The sequence below is a fragment of the Gigantopelta aegis genome, chromosome 9 (genome assembly GCF_016097555.1).
Source record: "Gigantopelta aegis isolate Gae_Host chromosome 9, Gae_host_genome, whole genome shotgun sequence".
Taxonomy (NCBI): Eukaryota; Metazoa; Mollusca; class Gastropoda; order Neomphalida; family Peltospiridae; genus Gigantopelta; species Gigantopelta aegis.
In genome coordinates, this window is record NC_054707.1 from 51,106,892 (window position 1) to 51,130,052 (window position 23,161).

At 36.7% G+C, this 23,161-nt stretch overlaps 1 protein-coding gene across 1 annotated transcript in view; it reads right to left on the reverse strand.

Annotated features, from left to right (window-relative positions):
• LOC121381625 (integrin alpha-PS1-like) overlaps nucleotides 1-23,161 on the reverse strand; it is a 63,132-nt gene that overhangs the window by 6,853 nt on the left and 33,118 nt on the right. Inside the window, exons 11-25 of the mRNA XM_041510961.1 lie at nucleotides 22,631-22,923; nucleotides 21,834-22,011; nucleotides 20,211-20,384; nucleotides 19,771-19,850; nucleotides 18,968-19,133; nucleotides 18,009-18,178; nucleotides 15,243-15,326; nucleotides 13,467-13,572; nucleotides 6,662-6,781; nucleotides 6,293-6,355; nucleotides 5,555-5,593; nucleotides 4,772-4,909; nucleotides 3,429-3,548; nucleotides 2,691-2,792; nucleotides 655-780 (exon numbers count right to left, since the gene is read on the reverse strand). Of these exons, the coding sequence (XP_041366895.1) occupies nucleotides 655-780; nucleotides 2,691-2,792; nucleotides 3,429-3,548; nucleotides 4,772-4,909; nucleotides 5,555-5,593; nucleotides 6,293-6,355; nucleotides 6,662-6,781; nucleotides 13,467-13,572; nucleotides 15,243-15,326; nucleotides 18,009-18,178; nucleotides 18,968-19,133; nucleotides 19,771-19,850; nucleotides 20,211-20,384; nucleotides 21,834-22,011; nucleotides 22,631-22,923 (1,959 nt within the window). The remainder of the gene's footprint in view (nucleotides 1-654; nucleotides 781-2,690; nucleotides 2,793-3,428; nucleotides 3,549-4,771; nucleotides 4,910-5,554; nucleotides 5,594-6,292; nucleotides 6,356-6,661; nucleotides 6,782-13,466; nucleotides 13,573-15,242; nucleotides 15,327-18,008; nucleotides 18,179-18,967; nucleotides 19,134-19,770; nucleotides 19,851-20,210; nucleotides 20,385-21,833; nucleotides 22,012-22,630; nucleotides 22,924-23,161) is intronic.

Consider the following 23,161-nt stretch of genomic DNA (forward strand, 5'->3'; position numbering starts at 1 on the left):
TTGTCCGACATATCAAATAACTTTGCGATTTAAGAATAGATTGCATTTTGCACCAAATATTGAATTATGTTGTATGTAGTGTTATTAATCATTTGTTAAAATGTGTACCACACAAAAAAGTTTTCTACCAATCTTTTTTTATTATTTTATGTCAAGTCTTCAGCTGTAGGCTACAGCTAAATAAACATTAAACAAACAAAAATTGTTAATTTTTGTAAGTATTTTTAGTCCTTTAATGATGCAGACATAACAACAGCTGCCGTAATGTAATTTTCCAATAAATTTGCCACTGTCATTTGTTTGGCTGGCATGTAATAATATGCTGGTTACATGAGGGCGCATCGACCGGCATACAACACTTAAACCACTATTATCCAAATTATAAAGGAATTTAAATAAATTTTTCTTGGTATAGTTTCTTTTGGACTTATATCAGTGAAAATTACAATATTATATTTGAAATTGGCCCAGATGGTTATGATGATGGCTCATGCTTATAAAACTTACACGAGTCTAGACTCCAATCTGTAATAACATCACACATGTACAATTTGTACGGCATTGCTATGACATTAAAGTCTCAGACTCAATTAAAAGTTTTATACGGTTTGAGAAAATGTACATTAGCTTGATGTCTGTAATAAGAGTACCCACCTTCCATAGCAACAAGATTAGTCCAGCTAACAGCAAAACTCCAACAAGGACGGCTACCAATATAATCCACCACTGAATTCCCTTCCCTGGCTGGTCTTTTATGTCGGGCATTGCCTTCGTTATAGCCTGGAAACAAACACAAACATTTCATATTGAACACAGGATGAAAAACAAAATAAAATATATCACATTTGATCATCATGCAATTAGTTCTCAGTTTGTACTTTAATCAATGGATGTTTAATGACACCTCAGCACAAAAATAGAGATCAGCTATTGGGTGAATGTGATAAGTGATAAGTGTTAGATATTACAAAGAAGAAAGCAGTAGATGCATAAACAAAATTTAAAACATTATGAAGGCAAAGACTGAGGAGAAAACTCAACAATTATAAACGTTGAATACAATCAGTTTTTCTAGAAAACTGTTTTAATTTACTTGCCCAAAATAACTTCTTTGTAATTGCAAATGAACAAATATATATATATATATATATATATATATATATATATATATATATATATTAATTTTGGATTGTATTTTACATGTTATTTCATTACATTGTATACTTTAAAAAAAAAAAAATCTTTCAACTTATACAATACAAATATCAATGACTCCTGAACTTTTTTGCATATACCGTATATCTTCGCCTGTAAGTCGATCTCGGCTATAAGTCGAGTCCCTAATTTCAAGCCCTGAAAACTTATTTTTTTATTGACCCGTTTATAAGTCGACCCATGAAAAACAACTTATAAATATTGAAATATTTCTTATTTTCAGCACATGAGAACAATAATGTACAATATTTGAACAAAAGAAAATTATTTTACAAACTTCAGTTTTCACGTTTTGTACATCGCAATATAATCAGACTATTCCAATCAAACTATCATTATTACATAGCATCAAAACGAAATATTCTCTTAGTAGAGAGTGAAAGCTGTTTGACTGTTACTGTATGGTACTGTACAGATGGTTTTGTGCACAGACAACAACTTTATTTATAAACACTGCCAACAGATCACTACGATAAAACTGAAAGTATCACGTTTTGCCGCCATATTAATACATGTAAGGAGGATAACTCTGGAAAGTACACTGGTTTTTGTACCAAATGATGTGTGTCCCTATTGCTCTAGATAGTGAACTGCAGAGATCAGTCTATTTTAAGGGAAAGCTCAGTAATATTCATGAAGTTAATCACCGCCAAAACATTGTTTGAACAACCATTAATGCCAGTGACCAGATTTCAAAATAAACTCAGGCAACAGGTAGTTAGTATTGTTTACATTTTTACTATTAGTGATGACTGTTAATTTAACTAAGTGGACTGTTGTCTTGGCATGTGAGTGAGATCGTACGCCTTTTCGCATAACCAAAACCGTTCTAATGCCAAAAAAAAAAGGTTATAAAAATAAATGTGTCAAATTAACATATTTGAGTATAAATACATGGCATACTTCAACAATAAAATTTGTAAAATAATCCCCAAAACAGTAATATTTTTTGGTGAATTTTTTTTACCCTCTTATAAGTCGACCCCCCAAGTTATAAAATAATTTTTGGGTGAAAAAAATTCGACTTATAGGCGCGAAGATATACGGTAATTGTAGGGATGTTGTTTTAGCACTGGCCATCTGGCAGTCCCCCCACCAACCCACCCCCCAAAAAAACAAAAAAAAAACAAACAAAAAAAACACTGACCTCAGGCATCCTTACAGCCACCTTTGTCAAAACAACAGAATTTTTATATCTTCTCAATCCTAAATTCCCAAAATGAACTCTACAACCAAATGATCCTTTCTAAATGTTTGTGAAACCCATATTTGAAAAAAAGAAATGATAGAGAAAACACAAAGAAGAAACATACAGCATGGTGAGAAATGATTTGGAGAAAAAACCCTGTATTTATCATGTGTTTGTAATGAATGATCGCGTAGAACAGCAAAACAAATGTTTAAAATGGGAGGCCTTTAAGTGGATATGAAAACTACTATTTTACTTGCTGGTTAATTACTAATAAGTAACTCACATAATTAATGGTGTTTAGTTGCTTCGACTCAATGTTTAACGCTGGGTCAATGTACAGCTCAGCTCTTGATCGAATCTTCACTTCATTCACAGACTTGAAATCCTGACAGTAAAAAAAAATACACTCAGCAGGATCGATTAAATACAGAACATAATTCAAGGGCTGACAAATACACTCAAAAGACTGGATTTAATTACAGAAAATAATTCAAGAGTTGACAAATACACTCAACAGACTGGATTAAATTACAGAACATAATTGAAGGGCTAACTAAGACACTCAATATACTGTATTAAATACAGAACATATTTCAAGGGATAACAAATACACACTCAGCATACTGTATTAAATACAGAACATAAGGCCGACATTCAGATCTAGTCATGTCCACCTGTTGTGCAAATGACTAGCTCACCATTTTATTTATTTTATTTTTCTAATATAACGGATGTGATACTGATTTAAAAAGAAAAGTTGAAATGATCTTTGAAAAGCTGACAACTCTGTACTGTATCGAAATAAAGTTCAATTATCAGCCTTTCAAATTAAATCCAGTCTACTTTGTGAAAATGATTGGACACAAAAACAAAGCTGAAATCAAATAAAGAGCTGAAAAATCACATCCCTGATATTCTGAAATAATGGTCCAGAAAGACTGGATTAGAATGCGTTACAGCGAAGCATTTGCTGTGTTATCACATGTGATTGTTGGCCGTTAGTTTACACACTATACATTACCAGCAACAGTGTGGACTCCCACAGTCGACCACGGAGGAGAACCGTGACGTAAGCATCACTCTTCAGTTCACCGATACTACAAATTATAACATGGCACTTCGCAGTGTTCCTCTTGCAGTCCTGTGAAAAACAAGAAAAAACAACAATCATAAACACACATATGCTTCAGGGGACAGTGGGAAAACCTCCACCAACACTCCGACCCTCCCCCCCTACCCCCAACCAAAATTTTTTTAGAAAGAGAGAAGATACATTACATTTTTAAATATACTGACATATTGGTCAGGGCCACGTTCCACAAAGCGATCTTAGCACTAAGATCACCTTAACTGCATATGTTAGCTGTGCAGTTACAGTGATCTTAGAGACAAAATCGCTTCGTGGAACGGGGCCCTGCAAGATAACATAGCTGATTCTGAAATCATCATAACTTACTGGCTACAAAGAATGACTAGAAAATTGTTCAGCTTTTTGCTATTGTTTTTGACATATGTTGCATGAAATATATGATAAAAAATGCATGTGAAATGTCAAATATGAATTTAAGATAAGGGTTTAGTTATTGCTACATGCTCATATTCAAGACCATTTAGCAGAGCATCCCAGCGCACATAAACATTTACACAATGTACTCAATATCTTAATAAAGTAATCATTTATTTCTTAATTTTCTAAAACTGTTTTAATAATTTTCTCTATTTTTTTTAAATTAAAACAGTTTTGGAATAATTAATAAATTTTCAATTATATATATATATATATATATTTGAATTATCAGCAGTACCAGCCTGAGTGGAAGAGTGGTTAAGTCAATGAACTTGAGACTGGTAGGTACTGGGTTCACACCCTGGTACCAGTTCCCACACAGAGCAACTTTTAATCACTCAACAGATAGGTTTAAAGCCATAAAACAACTTCTCTCATTAACCACTAACAACTAACCCACCGTTCTTAACAAATAGCTCAGACAGCTGATATGTGGGCCCAAGACAGTGTACTTGAACTTAAAATTTGTTCTGTTTAACACACCACTAGAGCACACTGATTTATTAATCCATCGGCTACTGGATATCAAACATTTGGTAATTTTGACAAATAGTCTTAAAGAGGAAACACACTACCTTTTTTCCCCCACAGACAGTATAGCACATACTATGTTGTTAAACAAAAAAACTTTTTATAAATATCTCCTTAAACCTCTGACAAATGAGTAGTAAAATTTTTTTATATGAAATCTGACAGACGTATACCATATATGATTTAGAAATTAATAGTGTGCGTCAAATATAAAATATCAAGCCTTCAAAACACAATTCATGTTATATAACAGATATCCTACTTACCAAAGTTACATCATTTTTGTCATCCTGTCGCTTAGATCGTACTTGCACAATTTCTCTGCGTTTACGCACCACGTCAGAGGCAGGATTAACCAATGGCGTAGAATCCACACTTTTTATTTCAGAAACCCCACCTCGAGTCTAGAAAACAGATTGTCTACGTTTATAAACTAACAAATTTCTGTTACAAAATATCACCAAATAATCATTACTAGAAAAAGAAACTGGACTAGACTTGGAAATTGGATAAAATTCTTTAGGGTTCCAAAGAAGACTTGACAGAGACAGCGTTTTTTTTATCACCACAACCGGACTCCCAAATCTAATGCATGATCAACTATAGCTTGGAACGCAGAAGAAAGGATAAAATTCTGTGATCGGTCATCAGTCTGCACTTGATCGATTAATAGTCGATTTAAATGCACACTGCGCTTTGAACTACTAAATCTGCTACATTGGCAACATGTTGACATTACATATTGTAAAAGATTATAAAAACTGTTATGTTTTAATTGAGAAACAATAAACAGGATTGTAAAATATTTCATTTAACTAATTAAACATTCAGTACTTAAGATAAGTAAAATGAGCATTTAATCAGTTGACAGTTGTGAATCTTTTTTTAATCTAGTGCATAATAAGAGTGCTTAATATTATTTGAAACAAATACACATATTTCTTTTATAACAACAAAAACCTTTACAGGGTTCTAGCTTAGTCAATGGATTGTTTAAAAAATGTGCTGAATCTTTCATAAAAATAATGTTGTAAGGTTTTTAAACTTACATTTCTTCTTGGAGGTCGAATGATGAAATCTGGATTTTCCTGTTTCGTACAAACAAAGTAAACATTATTAGTAAGCACTGTTTTTGCCAGAGAAGTTAATTCAAATATCATTATGAACATATGCTTAATTTATACCACTCATCTCTATTCGTTGACGTTCCTGTAAGGTTGTATTGCTATAATTAACGATGTCATCTTGTGACGTCAAAAGTGTTATGTCCCACTTGGCATTCTAGTGGGACGTATCACTTTGATATGTACCACAATAATATGTGTAACCATATGGGTAATAAACTCATTTGTTCAATAAATCAAGTGTGCTGATTGCTTTAGGTATGTAGACACTTACAGACGAAGAATTACGCCAGGCTAAGTCATACGCCATACAGTGACATTCAACCTTTTGGGATTGTGACAAAATATGCTTGTGCTATAAACATTACTGTTGTATGATATTAATATTTCAGGATAAACATTATTGTAATAGCTCAAAATTAGTCTTAAAAAATAAATATCTATAAACATTGTTTTTCAAAATATTACATAATTTTGTTTAAATAAGGCAACTCTGGAAAGGAGATAACTTCTCGCATTACAGGGTAGGATGTAGAGCAATCACACAGAACTCACATTAGGTGCCATCGGTCTTATGCATCTCTCCCATTGGTTTTATCATTTCCTTCCTCTATCCTAACATTTCATCACTTTACAGTGTAAGCTACCATAACAGATACTGACCTTTATTCCCAGTGGATTGATGATCTTGGGATTCAGAATGCACTCGGCTGGTCCACTCATCACCTGTGAACAATGAGGACTTAAATTCTTTAACAAACAATAGATTACGATTTTGTTTTTGCGTCTATTAAACAGATATTCCCCATGGCTTATAAAACTTTTAGACCCTAGATTCAAATTTGGAAAGACATCACATGCCTAGATAACACAAATCAACACAGGTTTATCATCACTATATTTAGAGAAATTCTTACCAGTCTGGACAACACATATCAACATAGTTTTGTCAGTAATATGCCTAGAGAAACTACGAGAGCCTGAACAACACATCTAAGCAATTTTGTCAGCAGTGAATGAAAGCGTACACACCAATGGCGACTGCATCAGATAAAGAAGGTGTTTTCCGTTTCCCGGTCCACCATTCACCTCATACGGCCAGTAGATCGTCAGTTTGGAGGCAGACACTGTTCCAGGCCCAAAGTTGATAACCTATGAACAAAACAAGAACAAAGATATCAACATAATCCTCACTATTCAATACAGGTTTTGACATTTCTTATTTGGCAATTCCAGTGATCGATTCCACAAATTCAGACAATTTTTAACACTTCAAATGCATAAATTTTGGTCACTGTTGTATCAAAGAATAATTGCTGTTGGATGATATCCAAGCTACTGAATGCTGCAGTAGATATATCAGACTAGCGTAAGTGATCTAAAGTGGCCATTTAATGTAAATTTGTGTAAGGTCAGCCATGATTAATCAAATGGCCTTAAAGTTTACATGACGAAGTCTCATGAATGAGTTACTTCAGCTTACGTTTATCTGATATTACACTGAGTGCTCAGTGGCGACGTATTGTTATATCCATTTGTTATATAAAACTTGATGCCACCTATTAACGATCCTCAATTAGGCCATTAGGTAGTTGAATATTTTGGATGACCAAATGGAAATACAAGTACTAGTATTCAGAGTAAACATTGGTTCCATCTTTTGGAAAACCTGGTCATCAGTCAACAACAAAAATTCATACATAATTTATACTAAACGTCAAACTCCTACCTCAAAATGTGTGTTATCTAATTAAACAGGAGTTATGTAGTTACAGCTATCTGTGGGTATACAACTTACACTGAATGTGTGGTCGATAGCTGGTCCTATCTCACCATGTATTACTGAATATGTGGTTAATAACTGGTCCTATCTCAACCAAGTATTTACAGCTATCTGTGGGTATACAACTTACACTGAATGTGTGGTTGATAGCTGGACCTATCTCACCATGTATTACTGAATATGTGGTTAATAACTGGTCCTATCTCAACCAAGTATTTACAGCTATCTGTGGGTATACAACTTACACTGAATGTGTGGTTATCTAATTAAACAGGAGTTATGTAGTTACAGCTATCTGTGGGTATACAACTTACACTGAATGTGTGGTTGATAGCTGGTCCTATCTCACCATGTATTACTGAATGTGTGGTTAATAACTGGTCCTATCTCACCATGTATTTACAGCTATCTGTGGGTATACAACTTACACTGAATGTGTGGTTGATAGCTGGTCCTATCTCACCATGTATTACTGAACATGTGGTTGATAGTTGGTCCTATCTCACCATGTATTACTGAACGTGTGGTTGATAGCTGGTCCTATCTCACCATGTATTACTGAATGTGTGGTTGATAGTTGGTCCTATCTCACCATGTATTTACAGCTATCTGTGGGTATACAACTTATACTGAATGTGTGGTTGATAGCTGGTCCTATCTCACCATGTATTACTGAACGTGTGGTTGATAGCTGGTCCTATCTCACCATGTATTACTGAATGTGTGGTTGATAGTTGGTCCTATCTCACCATGTATTTACAGCTAGCTGTGGGTATACAACTTACACTGAATGTGTGGTTGATAGTTGGTCCTATCTCACCATGTATTTACAGCTATCTGTGGGTATACAACTTACACTGAATGTGTGGTTGATAGCTGGTCCTATCTCACCATGTATTACTGAACGTGTGGTTGATAGCTGGTCCTATCTCACCATGTATTACTGAACGTGTGGTTGATAGCTGGTCCTATCTCACCATGTATTACTGAACGTGTGGTTGATAGCTGGTCCTATCTCACCATGTATTTACAGCTATCTGTGGGTATACAACTTACACTGAATGTGTGGTTGATAGCTGGTCCTATCTCACCATGTATTACTGAACATGTGGTTGATAGCTGGTTCTATCTCACCATGTATTTACAGCTATCTCACTGTGGGTATACAACTTACAATGAATGTGTGGTTGATAGCTGGTCCTATCTCACCATGTATTACTGAACGTGTGGTTGATAGCTGGTACTATCTCACCATGTACTACTGAATGTGTGGTTGATAGCTGGTCCTATCTCACCATGTATTACTGAACATGTGGTTGATAGCTGTGGGTATACAACCATTACACTGAACGTGTGGTTGATAGCTGGTTCTATCTCACCATGTATTACTGAACGTGTGGTTGATAGCTGGTTCTATCTCACCATGTATTTACAGCTATCTGTGGGTATACAACTTACAATGAATGTGTGGTTGATAGCTGGTTCTATCTCACCATGTATTACTGAACGTGTGGTTGATAGCTGGTTCTATCTCACCATGTATTTACAGCTACTGATACAACTGTGTGTGGTGATAGCTGGTTCTATCTCACCATGTATTACTGAACGTGTGGTTGATAGCTGGTTCTATCTCACCATGTATTTACAGCTATCTGTGGGTATACAACTTACAATGAATGTGTGGTTGATAGCTGGTTCTATCTCACCATGTATTACTGAACATGTGGTTGATAGCTTTTTCTATCTCACCATGTATTTACAGCTAGCTGTGGATATACAACTTACTCTGAATGTGTGGTTGATAGCTGGTCCTATCTCACCATGTATTACTGAACATGTGGTTGATAGCTGGTTCTATCTCACCATGTATTACTGAACGTGTGGTTGATAGCTGGTTCTATCTCACCATGTATTACTGAACATGTGGTTGATAGCTGGTTCTATCTCACCATGTATTACTGAACGTGTGGTTGATAGCTGGTTCTATCTCACCATGTATTTACAGCTATCTGTGGGTATACAACTTACAATGAATGTGTGGTTGATAGCTGGTTCTATCTCACCATGTATTACTGAACGTGTGGTTGATAGCTGGTTCTATCTCACCATGTATTTACAGCTATCTGTGGGTATACAACTTACAATGAATGTGTGGTTGATAGCTGGTTCTATCTCACCATGTATTACTGAACGTGTGGTTGATAGCTGGTTCTATCTCACCATGTATTTACAGCTATCTGTGGGTATACAACTTACAATGAATGTGTGGTTGATAGCTGGTTCTATCTCACCATGTATTACTGAACATGTGGTTGATAGCTTTTTCTATCTCACCATGTATTTACAGCTAGCTGTGGATATACAACTTACTCTGAATGTGTGGTTGATAGCTGGTCCTATCTCACCATGTATTTACAGCTAGCTGTGGGTATACAACTTACACTGAACGTGTGGTTGATAGCTGGTCCTATCTCACCATGTATTACTGAACATGTGGTTGATAGCTGGTCCTATCTCACCATGTATTACTGAACGTGTGGTTGATAGCTGGTCCTATCTCACCATGTATTTACAGCTAGCTGTGGGTATACAACTTACACTGAATGTGTGGTTGATAGCTGGACCTATCTCACCATGTATTACTGAACCTGTGGTTGATAGCTGGTCCTATCTCACCATGTATTACTGAACGTGTGGTTGATAGCTGGTCCTATCTCACCATGTATTTACAGCTAGCTGTGGGTATACAACTTACACTGAACATGTGGTTGATAGCTGGTCCTATCTCACCATGTATTTACAGCTAGCTGTGGATATACAACTTACACTGAATGTGTGGTTGATAGCTGGTCCTATCTCACCATGTATTTACAGCTAGCTGTGGGTATACAACTTACACTGAACGTGTGGTTGATAGTTGGTCCTATCTCACCATGTATTACTGAACGTATGGTTGATAGTTGGTCCTATCTCACCATGTATTACTGAACGTGTGGTTGATAGTTGGTCCTATCTCACCATGTATTACTGAACGTGTGGTTGATAGCTAGTCCTATCTCACCATGTATTTACAGCTAGCTGTGGGTATACAACTTACACTGAATGTGTGGTTGATAGCTGGACCTATCTCACCATGTATTTACAGCTAGCTGTGGGTATACAACTTACACTGAACGTGTGGTTGATAGCTAGTCCTATCTCACCATGTATTTACAGCTAGCTGTGGGTATACAACTTACACTGAATGTGTGGTTGATAGCTGGACCTATCTCACCATGTATTTACAGCTAGCTGTGGGTATACAACTTACACTGAACGTGTGGTTGATAGCTGGTCCTATCTCACCATGTATTACTGAACATGTGGTTGATAGCTGGTCCTATCTCACCATGTATTACTGAACGTGTGGTTGATAGCTGGTCCTATCTCACCATGTATTTACAGCTAGCTGTGGGTATACAACTTACACTGAATGTGTGGTTGATAGCTGGACCTATCTCACCATGTATTACTGAACGTGTGGTTGATAGCTGGTCCTATCTCACCATGTATTTACAGCTAGCTGTGGGTATACAACTTACACTGAATGTGTGGTTGATAGCTGGTCCTATCTCACCATGTATTACTGACATGTGGTTGCTAGCTGGGTATCTCACCATGTATTACTGAACATGTGGTTGATAGTTGGTCCTATCTCACCATGTATTTGACAGCTAGCTGTGGGTCCTATCACCATTACACTGAACATGTGGTTGATAGCTGGTCCTATCTCACCATGTATTACTGAACATGTGGTTGATAGCTGGTCCTATCTCACCATGTATTTACAGCTAGCTGTGGGTATACAAGTTACACTGAACATGTGGTTGATAGCTGGTCCTATCTCACCATGTATTACTGAACGTGTGGTTGATAGCTGGTCCTATCTCACCATGTATTACTGAACGTGTGGTTGATAGCTGGTCCTATCTCACCATGTATTACTGAACATGTGGTTGATAGCTGGTCCTATCTCACCATGTATTACTGAACGTGTGGTTGATAGTTGGTCCTATCTCACCATGTATTTATAGCTAGCTGTGGGTCCTATACACCTTACACTGAATGTGTGGTTGATAGCTGGTCCTATCTCACCATGTATTACTGAACATGTGGTTGATAGCTAGTCCTATCTCATCATGTATTACTGAATGTGTGGTTGATAGCTGGTCCTATCTCACCATGTATTACTGAACGTGTGGTTGATAGTTGGTCCTATCTCACCATGTATTACTGAACGTGTGGTTGATAGCTGGTCCTATCTCACCATGTATTTACAGCTAGCTGTGGGTATACAACTTACACTGAACGTGTGGTTGATAGCTGGTCCTATCTCACCATGTATTACTGAACGTGTGGTTGATAGCTGGTCCTATCTCACCATGTATTACTGAACATGTGGTTGATAGCTGGTACTATCTCACCATGTATTACTGAACGTGTGGTCAATAGCTGGTCCTATCTCACCATGTATTACTGAACGTGTGGTTGATAGCTGGTCCTATCTCACCATGTATTTACAGCTAGCTGTGGGTATACAACTACACTGAACATGTGGTTGATAGCTGGTCCTATCTCACCATGTATTACTGAATATGTGGTTGATAGCTGGTCCTATCTCACCATGTATTTACAGCTAGCTGTGGGTATACAACTTACACTGAATGTGTGGTTGATAGCTGGACCTATCTCACCATGTATTACTGAACGTGTGGTTGATAGCTGGTCCTATCTCACCATGTATTTACAGCTAGCTGTGGGTATACAACTTACACTGAATGTGTGGTTGATAGCTGGTCCTATCCCACCATGTATTACTGAACATGTGGTTGATAGCTGGTCCTATCTCACCATGTATTACTGAACATGTGGTTGATAGTTGGTCCTATCTCACCATGTATTTACAGCTAGCTGTGGGTATACAAGTTACACTGAACATGTGGTTGATAGCTGGTCCCATCTCACCATGTATTACTGAACGTGTGGTTGATAGCTGGTCCTTTCTCACCATGTATTACTGAACGTGTGGTTGATAGCTGGTCCTATCTCACCATGTATTACTGAACATGTGGTTGATAGCTGGTCCTATCTCACCATGTATTACTGAACGTGTGGTTGATAGTTGGTCCTATCTCACCATGTATTTATAGCTAGCTGTGGGTATACAACTTACACTGAATGTGTGGTTGATAGCTGGTCCTATCTCACCATGTATTACTGAACATGTGGTTGATAGCTAGTCCTATCTCATCATGTATTACTGAATGTGTGGTTGATAGCTGGTCCTATCTCACCATGTATTACTGAACGTGTGGTTGATAGTTGGTCCTATCTCACCATGTATTACTGAACGTGTGGTTGATAGCTGGTCCTATCTCACCATGTATTTACAGCTAGCTGTGGGTATACAACTTACACTGAACGTGTGGTTGATAGCTGGTCCTATCTCACCATGTATTACTGAACGTGTGGTTGATAGCTGGTCCTATCTCACCATGTATTACTGAACATGTGGTTGATAGCTGGTCCTATCTCACCATGTATTACTGAACGTGTGGTCAATAGCTGGTCCTATCTCACCATGTATTACTGAACGTGTGGTTGATAGCTGGTCCTATCTCACCATGTATTTACAGCTAGCTGTGGGTATACAACTACACTGAACATGTGGTTGATAGCTGGTCCTATCTCACCATGTATTACTGAACGTGTGGTTGATAGCTGGTCCTATCTCACCATGTATTTACAGCTAGCTGTGGGTATACAACTTACACTGAACGTGTGGTTGATAGTTGGTCCTATCTCACCATGTATTACTGAACGTGTGGTTGATAGTTGGTCCTATCTCACCATGTATTACTGAACGTGTGGTTGATAGTTGGTCCTATCTCACCATGTATTACTGAACGTGTGGTTGATAGTTGGTCCTATCTCACCATGTATTACTGAACGTGTGGTTGATAGCTGGTCTTATCTCATCATGTATTTACAGCTAGCTGTGGGTATACAACTTACACTGAACGTGTGGTTAATAGCTGGTCCTATCTCGTCCTCAATCTTGATGGCACTTTCGCCACGTGGCTCTCCCTTGTACGTGATTGGATAATCAGGGCTGGAAATACTGAAATTAACCAATGAATCAATGAATGAATGTTCAACACCGTAACACAAAAATACATCAGCTATTGGGTGTCAAACAGAGGTAATGAAATTAACCATACTTTGGTTTATTTTGAACTATTCAGCAAGAGAAATATTACATCTATAGTCCTTCCCAGCAGTAAATACTGCTTTCTTACTATGGTGTGTATTACACTTATTTATTTAAAAACAGACTGTTTTTTAAAATGCACACAAAAGTAGTGGTGGGTTTTTGGTTGTTATTTTCAAAACTCTTCTACTTTTCTTTTTCTGTCAAATGAAACTTATTTACAACCCCCCCCCCCCCCCCCCCCCATGACAACAAAAACAAACAATGTTCATAGAGGCTGGGAAAAATTAAAATCTACTCATCTCCATAAATTTCCTCTTATCCAAATAAGTGGTTTGTTTTATTCAAATGCAAGGGCAATGTTTTTTATTGCTAAAAATAAAACTGCTTTGTAAATGTTCATTACGTACATTTTGACAAACTGATAATTCAGACAATTGTTAGCACATTAAATGCATGAATTTTGGTCACTGTTGTATCAAAGATTGCTTGCTTTTAGGATAATATCCAATGACAAGACAGATAAGTTAGCAAGTGATGATTTTGAACACCACTTTCATCTGTTTATTGGGTCAATACACTATTCCACATGTGAGATGTAACACAAAATAAACTACCGTATATCTTCGCCTGTAAGTCGATCTCGGCTATAAGTCGAGTCCCTAATTTCAAGCCCTGAAAACGTATTTTTTTATTGACCCGTTTATAAGTCGACCCATGAAAAACTACTTATAAATATTGAAATATTTCTTATTTTCAGGACATGAGAACAATAATATTTGAACAAAAGAAAATTATTTTACAAACTTCGGTTTTCACGTTTTGTACATCGCAATATGATCAGACTATTCCAATCAAACTATCATTATTACATAGCATCAAAACGAAATATTCCCTTAGTAGAGAGTGAAAGCTGTTTGACTGTTACTGTATAGTACTGTACAGATGGTTTTGTGCACAGACAACAACTTTATTTATAAACACTGACAACAGATCACTACGATAAAACTGAAAGTATCACGTTTTGCCGCCATATTAATACATGTAAGGAGGATAACTCTGGAAAGTATACTGGTTTTTGTACCAAATGATGTGTGTCCCTATTGCTCTAGATAAGTGGACTGCAGAGATCAGTCTATTTTAAGGGAAAGCTTAGTAATATTCATGAAGTTAATCACCGCCAAAACATTGTTTGAACAACCGCCAGTGACCAGATTTCAAAATAAACTCAGGCAACAGGTAGTTAGTATTGTTTACATTTTTACTATTAGTTATGACTGTTAATTTAACTAAGTGGACTGTTGTCTTGGCATGTGAGTGAGATCGTACGCCTTTTCGCATAACCAAAACCGTTCTAATGCCAAAAAAAATAGGTTATAAAAAATAAATGTGTCAAATTAACATATTTGAGTATAAATACATGGCATACTTCAACAATAAAACTTGTAAAATAATCCCCAAAACAGTAATATTTTTTGGTGAAATTTTTTTACCCTCTTATAAGTCGACCCCCCAAGTTATAAAATAATTTTTGGGTGAAAAAAATTTGACTTATAGGCGAAGATATACGGTATACTTACCCATTCAGCGTCATATCGGCTCGGATGATCACCCGAAACGGGATGTGTATTTTATCATTTTCTGGTGTCTTTTCTATGCTTGACCTGAAGGAGAAACAGAAAACAATGCAGCTGACCACCAGTGTGAAACCAGTCAAATATATACACCCCTCCCCAATGCAGGGATGACAATGACAATTTGTATTTTCAGCTGAAATTAGCCAGGATCCAATGGGCCGCAGGTCCAGGGCAGAGCCCTGGTCAGGGGGTCAGGGTGGCAAAGCCCCTCCTGAAGCTATAGGGTTTTCTACAATTGCAAGGCAAAAATCTGCATCAGGAGACACATCACAGAATTACAGAATAACTTATATACCATAGAAACAGTGAAATTTGTTTCTCACATCCTTATCTATATCATCGACTGTGGCTTCATCCTCCTTTGCGATCAGTTTCACCATGTTTGAATGGAAAAATCACATATAAAAGTGCTCGATCACCACTGCAGAAAACAGTCGAAAATAGCGGTTGTTTTGCACATAACGGCCTAGAACTGTAAGGGCTACGCTGATTGGTCTCAATATCTCAGACGTCTCAATTTTAGCCAATCACAGTGGTCGTAGTAAACAGTACTAAAGACATACACACAAAGCTAGTTTTGTTTTATTTTCGTATACACACAGTGCGTCGAAATAAACATGGCGGCCGCTACATTACGATAGCAGCTACACGACGACCTCAACTTTAACTGATATTTCCACAGAGTGCAAGGCATATACCTATATTCTACCCACACCCCTCTACCCCCGACCCAATTTTCTCAAAAAATTACACGTTTCACAGGATTGACCCTGCGGGTCCAAAATCTGCAGAAAATTCTCGTCCCTGTCAATGGGCAATATATGAGACAGCCAATGGTCATGTTAATAACATGAAAATTCACCTTTTGTTTTAAGTTTATGGTGCTTTTATCACAAATATTAACTGTGACAAATATTTCCAACCAATAGTATTAAAGATATTATTGACATTTCTTCAAAAACAGTGGAGGTAAAACACAGATTCTAGAAAAATAAAAACCAGTTAGTTCAAATATTTGATTATTGCAAATATGGCATCATTGTGCTGGTTCCCGTGTGACAGTTTCCTTGGGGAATTAAATGCCTTTCTTATCATAAACATAGTAGGTGTTACATGTTAAAATAATAATTATAATTATTTTTAATAAATTTCAAATACTTTTAGCATGCATTAACATGAACATTCATAGACAACTATAAACCAAGTTTCACTGATCTAGGACTTATGGCCAGACCTGTCAACCCTCCCGGATTCCGCGGGAGTCTCCCGGTATTTGATCAAATCTCCTTTCTCCTGTGCGGGAGACAGTTTCTCCTTTTAAATGACATTTTTGTAAGTATAAAAAAAAATCGATCCTCTTTTGTCAAAATAACAGAAGGGAAGTAACTCTGCCTTTTTTTCTCATTCGGCAAATGTCGACTACTTTCGGCTTCTGAGAATGTAACAGGCCGAATTGTCCCGACTGTTTAACCTTTGCCGAAGTGAAAATTGTGGGATAGCCTATTTATATTGTTAAAAAAGCACATGGAGTTTATAAAATGACATGTAATTATAATGTTTGTTGTCATCGTAATGGCTACAAAGCGTGTTGCCGCTAATTCAACAGGCTGTGTATTGACATTCAGTGTTGCCATATAAAAAAAAAAAACTATCCAATTTAGTTCTAATAACACCTCTGAATTGTAAAATGTCTTCCCACTGGATTACATAATGCAACTATGACGAATCTGAACTGCCAGACTCCGAGTTGACAGCGATACACACGATGCATGTTAAAATCACATGTCACAGCAAGACAACGAAAAGACCAATTAACTGTATAAACATACTTGTGTCAGTTAATTTTGTATGTTTGTGCAGTAAAATGTTGGTTATAAGGGTACACTTCAAGAAATTATTTTTGTACAATTAAAAAATGTTGTGTTTGACATTGACATAAAGTTACTCACGGAAATGGGTATAATTCCGGTATATTTCACACGATGTCCGTAATGAGGTTTTACTTATGATTAATGAAATACAATGTTTATTGCATCATTATAATGATTTTAAATAAGTACCACGCCACCGTTCCTCATTATAGTAAAAACTGAATATTAATTTATAAGATTTATATAAATTTGTCTTTGGTACTTAGGTACACTAACCACAAATGATAATGTAACGCAACCTGTAAGGCTGTAAGTGTAATACCGTAAATGTACTAATTAAATTTTTTATTTCTTGTTCATGTTCTTAACATTTTTGGATAATATTTTTTTTTTTTTTAAATATGTATTAAATCATAATAATATTTAAACTTTAAAAAAAAAAAAAAAAAAAAAAATATTAATATTTTTTTTTTTTTTTTTAATGCCAAGATCTAAGGTTAAGAAGTATATATGACATTATAAAGTATTCATATAACTTATTGTAATAATGTTTTTTTTTAAATCTAGCGATTTTGGGTTAAATTGTGTGAATTTAAAAATCTCCTGCTTTTTGACAAAATCTCCTGCTTTTTCAACACACACCTCCTGCTTTCTCTTGTCTAAAGGTTGACAGGTCTGCTTATGGCTTGTAAAAAATCGACCTAAACACAAAAAGGATATGCTGAGGTAAAATGCTAAATTAATTAAATTAAAAAAAAATAATAATAATAATTTAACATGCATTAGGATGAACATACAAGTTCCAATGGACTAAGAAACATGTACAACTGATTCTTACGTGTTGACCCAGGCCATGAGGTTGAGAGCTTTATCCGAGGGCTGCAGGTTGGATGGATCGAGCTTGATGCGGAAGTCCACTCGGTGGTTCTCTGGAAGAGGGTTGCCGATCTCCTCACACTCAATCAGCGAGGCGTTGTTCTTCACAGGCTCACACTTGACCGACGTTTCCTAAAAACAAAAACATTTCAACCGCTCTTTATTTGTCATCAACACAATCAGCAGGGCAAATTGGTATTAAACATGGTGACATCCTGGAGCAAATATTTAACAGAGGTAAAAAACTATAAGTGAGTCCAGTTTCAAATCCAAGTATAAGTCTTTATTTGTCAGCTACACAACTGAAAAATATATGGTTATTTCCTGGAGCAAAAATATAACATAGGCCCAAGACCATAAATCAGTCAGTCCAGTTTCAAGTTCAAATTAAGTCTGAAATATAACTTTATATATGATCCCTTACAAATTTAAAAATAATTCAAAATACTGTGATTCATCTGATGATCTATGCAACTGGTTACTAACACAATTATGGACTAGTAAGCAAAAGAACTTTGTTACGACAATTTTTAATTTAAGTCAGATCATGTCCCCAAATGAAATATGGACGTTATGACCAGTGTTAACTCGTATTTAATTACAATAACATTTGCTTATGAAAATAATGTGCATGCTTTCGATCCATAAATTTATGAACTGTAATACAAAAGAAGAAAGAAAAAAAAGATTTTATTTAACACACTCGACACATTTTAATTACGGTTATATGACATCGGACATATGGTTAAGGACCACATAGCTAATTTAGATGGAAATCCACTGCTGCCATTGCACAGGCTATTCTTTTTTATCAGGAGCAAGGGATCGTTTAGATTCACCATCCAACAAACAGGATAGTATATATCATGGCCTTTGTTACACCAGTTGTGGAATACTGGTTAGAAACACGAAAATCCTTACTGAATTTGTAGCATTGAGTGTCTCTGTTCCTTGGTACTCGAGCGTCTCTGGTTTCTCGATGTAAACCTTGGTGAGGTATGCCGATTCTCCCAGGTTGGTGATGTTCAGGGTCAGGTAGATGACGGTCTCCTCCCCCATACTCAACACATGCACCCGATCTTTATCACTGACAACAGAAAAACGATCAACATCACAGCAACAAAACAGTAGATGACTCTCCCCCTCCCCCATACTCAACACATGCCCCCCATCTTTATCACTGACAACAGAAAAACAATCAACATCACAGCAACAAAACCGTAGATGACGCTCCCCCTCCCCCATACTCAACATGTGACCCCCATCCTTACCACTGAAACAGAAAAACAAGCAAAGTCATAGCAACAAATTTAAACATCTCATTTCATTTCTACGTTATTGTTCTAAAACCCAACTGCATTTTGTTTTAAATCTGTTCATGGCTGAACCTCTTTTGGATATAGGCACATTAATAGTTTCCTAATCCTGATCCTAAAAGCTGTTCATTTTCATGTGATCATCTCCCCATACCCACCCCATTAATAAATACGACACCGATCAAGTAACAGTGTCAAGCTGTAACAAAATTATAGAATTCAATTAGAATATCATTAAGTCATTCTTCAAAAGGAAAAAATAATAATTTCATTGTACACATCTACCAGATATTGACGTACAAACTAAGAGGTCACAGCCCATCCACAGAGTTGGCTAATACACAGTGATATACGATAAATGGGTTTTCTAAGGTTGGTCTCACATGTCCTTCACTACTTAGTACTTACACTGGTAAACCAAGGCCAAATGCAAACTGAAGATTGCTGTCACATTTGTTGTCGTCACCACACTCCTTGTGAAAGTCCACCTGTTAAAATGGAAATAAATTCTTATTAAATTAACTTATTCACTTCAACTATCCTGCAGGAAATTTTCTTTTCTATTACATTATGCATTATACGTATATTTCTCCAAAATGTGCAGATGGCCAATTACATATTAGTTTAGCTGTTTTTACATTAAGAGGTGAGATTGAGCTAGTAATAAATGATGAAAACCTACAATATTAAGGGGTTCAGGGCTTGCCTCCTAAATTAAAAAAAAATCAAGATCAACATGATGTATTTCTGGGTCTACAATTCTACTAACAATAGATTGTAAAACATCATTAAGTACTAGCATGCAGGGACATTGTCTGTGTAACAGATTTTCATGCTAACACGTTTACCATGGCCGTGACGGACGTTGATTCGAGGTCGGTGTCCTCGAAGTCGGTGGCGAGGATGGGGTACTCATTGATGTCGGTGAGAGGGGCACCGGGACTTGGCCGAGTGTAAGCCTTCTCCTCCAGCGAGTATGTGATCTCAAACGTCAGAGGATTTAACTTGTCAGGAAACGAATCCTGTAATGTGGAAGAAAATATACATAAACATTTCTGTTTGACGAATGGGTAGCTCTTGAAAATTTCGGCAATATAGCTATGGAAAAGTATTTTGGATTGTCACTGATTAATAAAATACTTGAAAACTCTTTTAGAAGTGACTACACTCATGTAGAACTTATAATCTGATATTATTATTTTTTATGGGGATTCGTTTTAGACCATTAGACAATTAGACAAAAACCACGTTGAGTGGGTACAAGTTTATAATTTTTACTCACATATATTCACTTAGGGGGTCCATAATTTTCAAAATTTTCACAAGCTTACAAACCGTATGTGTGTGTGTGTGGGGGGGGGGGTGGGGGTATGTGGGGGGGTGGGGGTATGTGGGGTGGGTGGTGGGGGGGTGGGGTGGGGTTAAGGGGCCAGCGTACGCTTTTTTTGAAAATGTAAAATGTCATGAACATTTTTCATCTGGGGATGAGGGGGTGGTCAAAAGTGTACAGTTTGTACACTCGTGAAAATGTTGAAAATTATGGACATAAAATAAAGTTCATATTTGAATCGGTAAGCATTATTTTCATGGGTTTTTTCTAATTTTTATGTTATTTTAGATCAGTTATTGTTGATTAAAATTAGGCAAAAAAGTTGCATTTACTTATAGGCATTTGTGGCCAGATCTCCAGCATTTATGTCCATTACTCCCAATAACAGTGGCTTCCCGACCATAATGTTTTTTAAAAAACAACTACGATTCATATCCCAATATATGGTGATTTTCTTTGTTGGTAAAACGATGTATTATCAAAATAGCTGTCACAATCAGCTAACGATCTCTGAAAATGACCGTGACGTGCCGCCATTATTGTCATGTGAAAATACTTGCCGAAAACCAGTTTTTGAACTCAAAATTTCAAGCCATTTTACAGTGAAAAATCTAATTTTGAAGACACAGGAAGCTAAGTTGTCTTTTGTTTCCTGTTACTAAATTGTTTCTGGTGAGTGTCGTGTGCAAAACGGCGAGGAAAAATATATTGGGGAATGCACTGTATACAGTGTACAGTACAATTGGCATGACGTCGGGCGTGATATCTCGCCTGCAGTAGTCAGGTTAATGACTCATATTTCCACAGAAATTAAACTGTATTTAATTAAATGAAAACAGACCAAGCATTGTGATTATCATAATAAAGATCTCCCTATTCGGAGAAGCTACACAATTTTGACATTTATAAACAAGTGTTCATCCTCAGCTCACAAGTGCTCACAAGCAAAGCCTTTTTTTGGTTATGGAATTTATTACCAGTTATTTATTTCTGAGCCATTTGTTTTCTAAATTGAACCAAAAAATATAGTATTTTTTGTTATTTCCAAAACACTTTAACTTTTCTTCTTACATCAAAAAAACCTAAAATTATTTACAAAAAACATGTTTTATAGAAGGATAAAAATGGACTATAGTTATACCTTCAAGTAGGCAATCTCTGTCACACACTTGAGGTCAGACCTTGTTTGTTTGTACAGACGGACTGTGTTTTCTACAATTCGTTTGTTCACGTCTTTCGGAGTCTTCATCTCCACTCTGGGAATGCTGCGTGATTTCTCCGCCTCGATTCTATACTTGACAAATGGACGAGTGTTGAAGCTACAGGATAAAGAATAACTCTGATGTTAAAAATAAAAGTACACTCAAAAAACAAGATGGTACACCTAAAAATACCCACATTTAACACTATTTGGGTCAAGACCTAAGAGAAATATTAAAGCAGGGGCTATGTTTATAAAACTTTCAAGATCTAGACACAAGATTTTAACACTAGAGCGCATTGATTTATTAATCATCGGCTATTGGATGTCAAACATTTGGTAACTTTGACATATAGTCATAAAGAAAACCCCCACATTTTTCCATTAGTAGCAAGGGATATTTTAAGTGCACTATCCCACAGACCTGATGCACAGGCTAGAATGAGAAATAGAAGATTCTAAGAGTCTTAGACTTTAATGCCATGCAATACCATATATATTTTAAGCATGTGAAGTCATAGGAGACTGTAGGGTGTATACTACCAAATCAAATCCTATAGAAGATAATAGTAACATGTGGCTAAAACTCCTACCTGCAGCATATCAATCGACAACAATGCCACGGATATAAATACTACCACCCCTCACCCTTTCAGTGAATCAGAAAAAAATGGGGGTCAAGCTGCTTATTTCTGAGATAACGGATAATGTCTAGTGTGACATCATAGAGAACATACCTATCCTTGGGCTCGGCGGTGAATCCCAAACACATTTCGATGACAACGCAGTGCCGATTGGTGTTGTCATTGTCACACCTCGGATTCTTTGACAGATCGATCATCTTGGGGGTGATGGTCAGCTTGGAGATGAGGTGAATGATCGGTCGAGTGCGGAGCAGAGCAATCTGGTCGGAGCCGTATGAACCGACGAGGAGATCCGGATAGCTGTTACCATCGAGATCGAGACCGCCGGATAGCGAGTAGCCGAACGTAGACAATCCTGCAGCTGGCATATCCTTGGAATCGATTCGCTGCAAAACAGACACAAAAACATAAGATGACAAATGTAGACAACCCTGCAGCTGGCATATCCTTGGAATCGATTCGCTGCAAAACAGTCACAAAAACATAACATGACAGACACAGACAACCCTGCAGCTGGCATGTCCTTGGAATCGATTCACTGCAAAACAGTCACAAAAACATAACATGACAGAAATAGACAACCCTGCAGCTGGCATGTCCTTGGAATCAATTCGCTGCAAAACA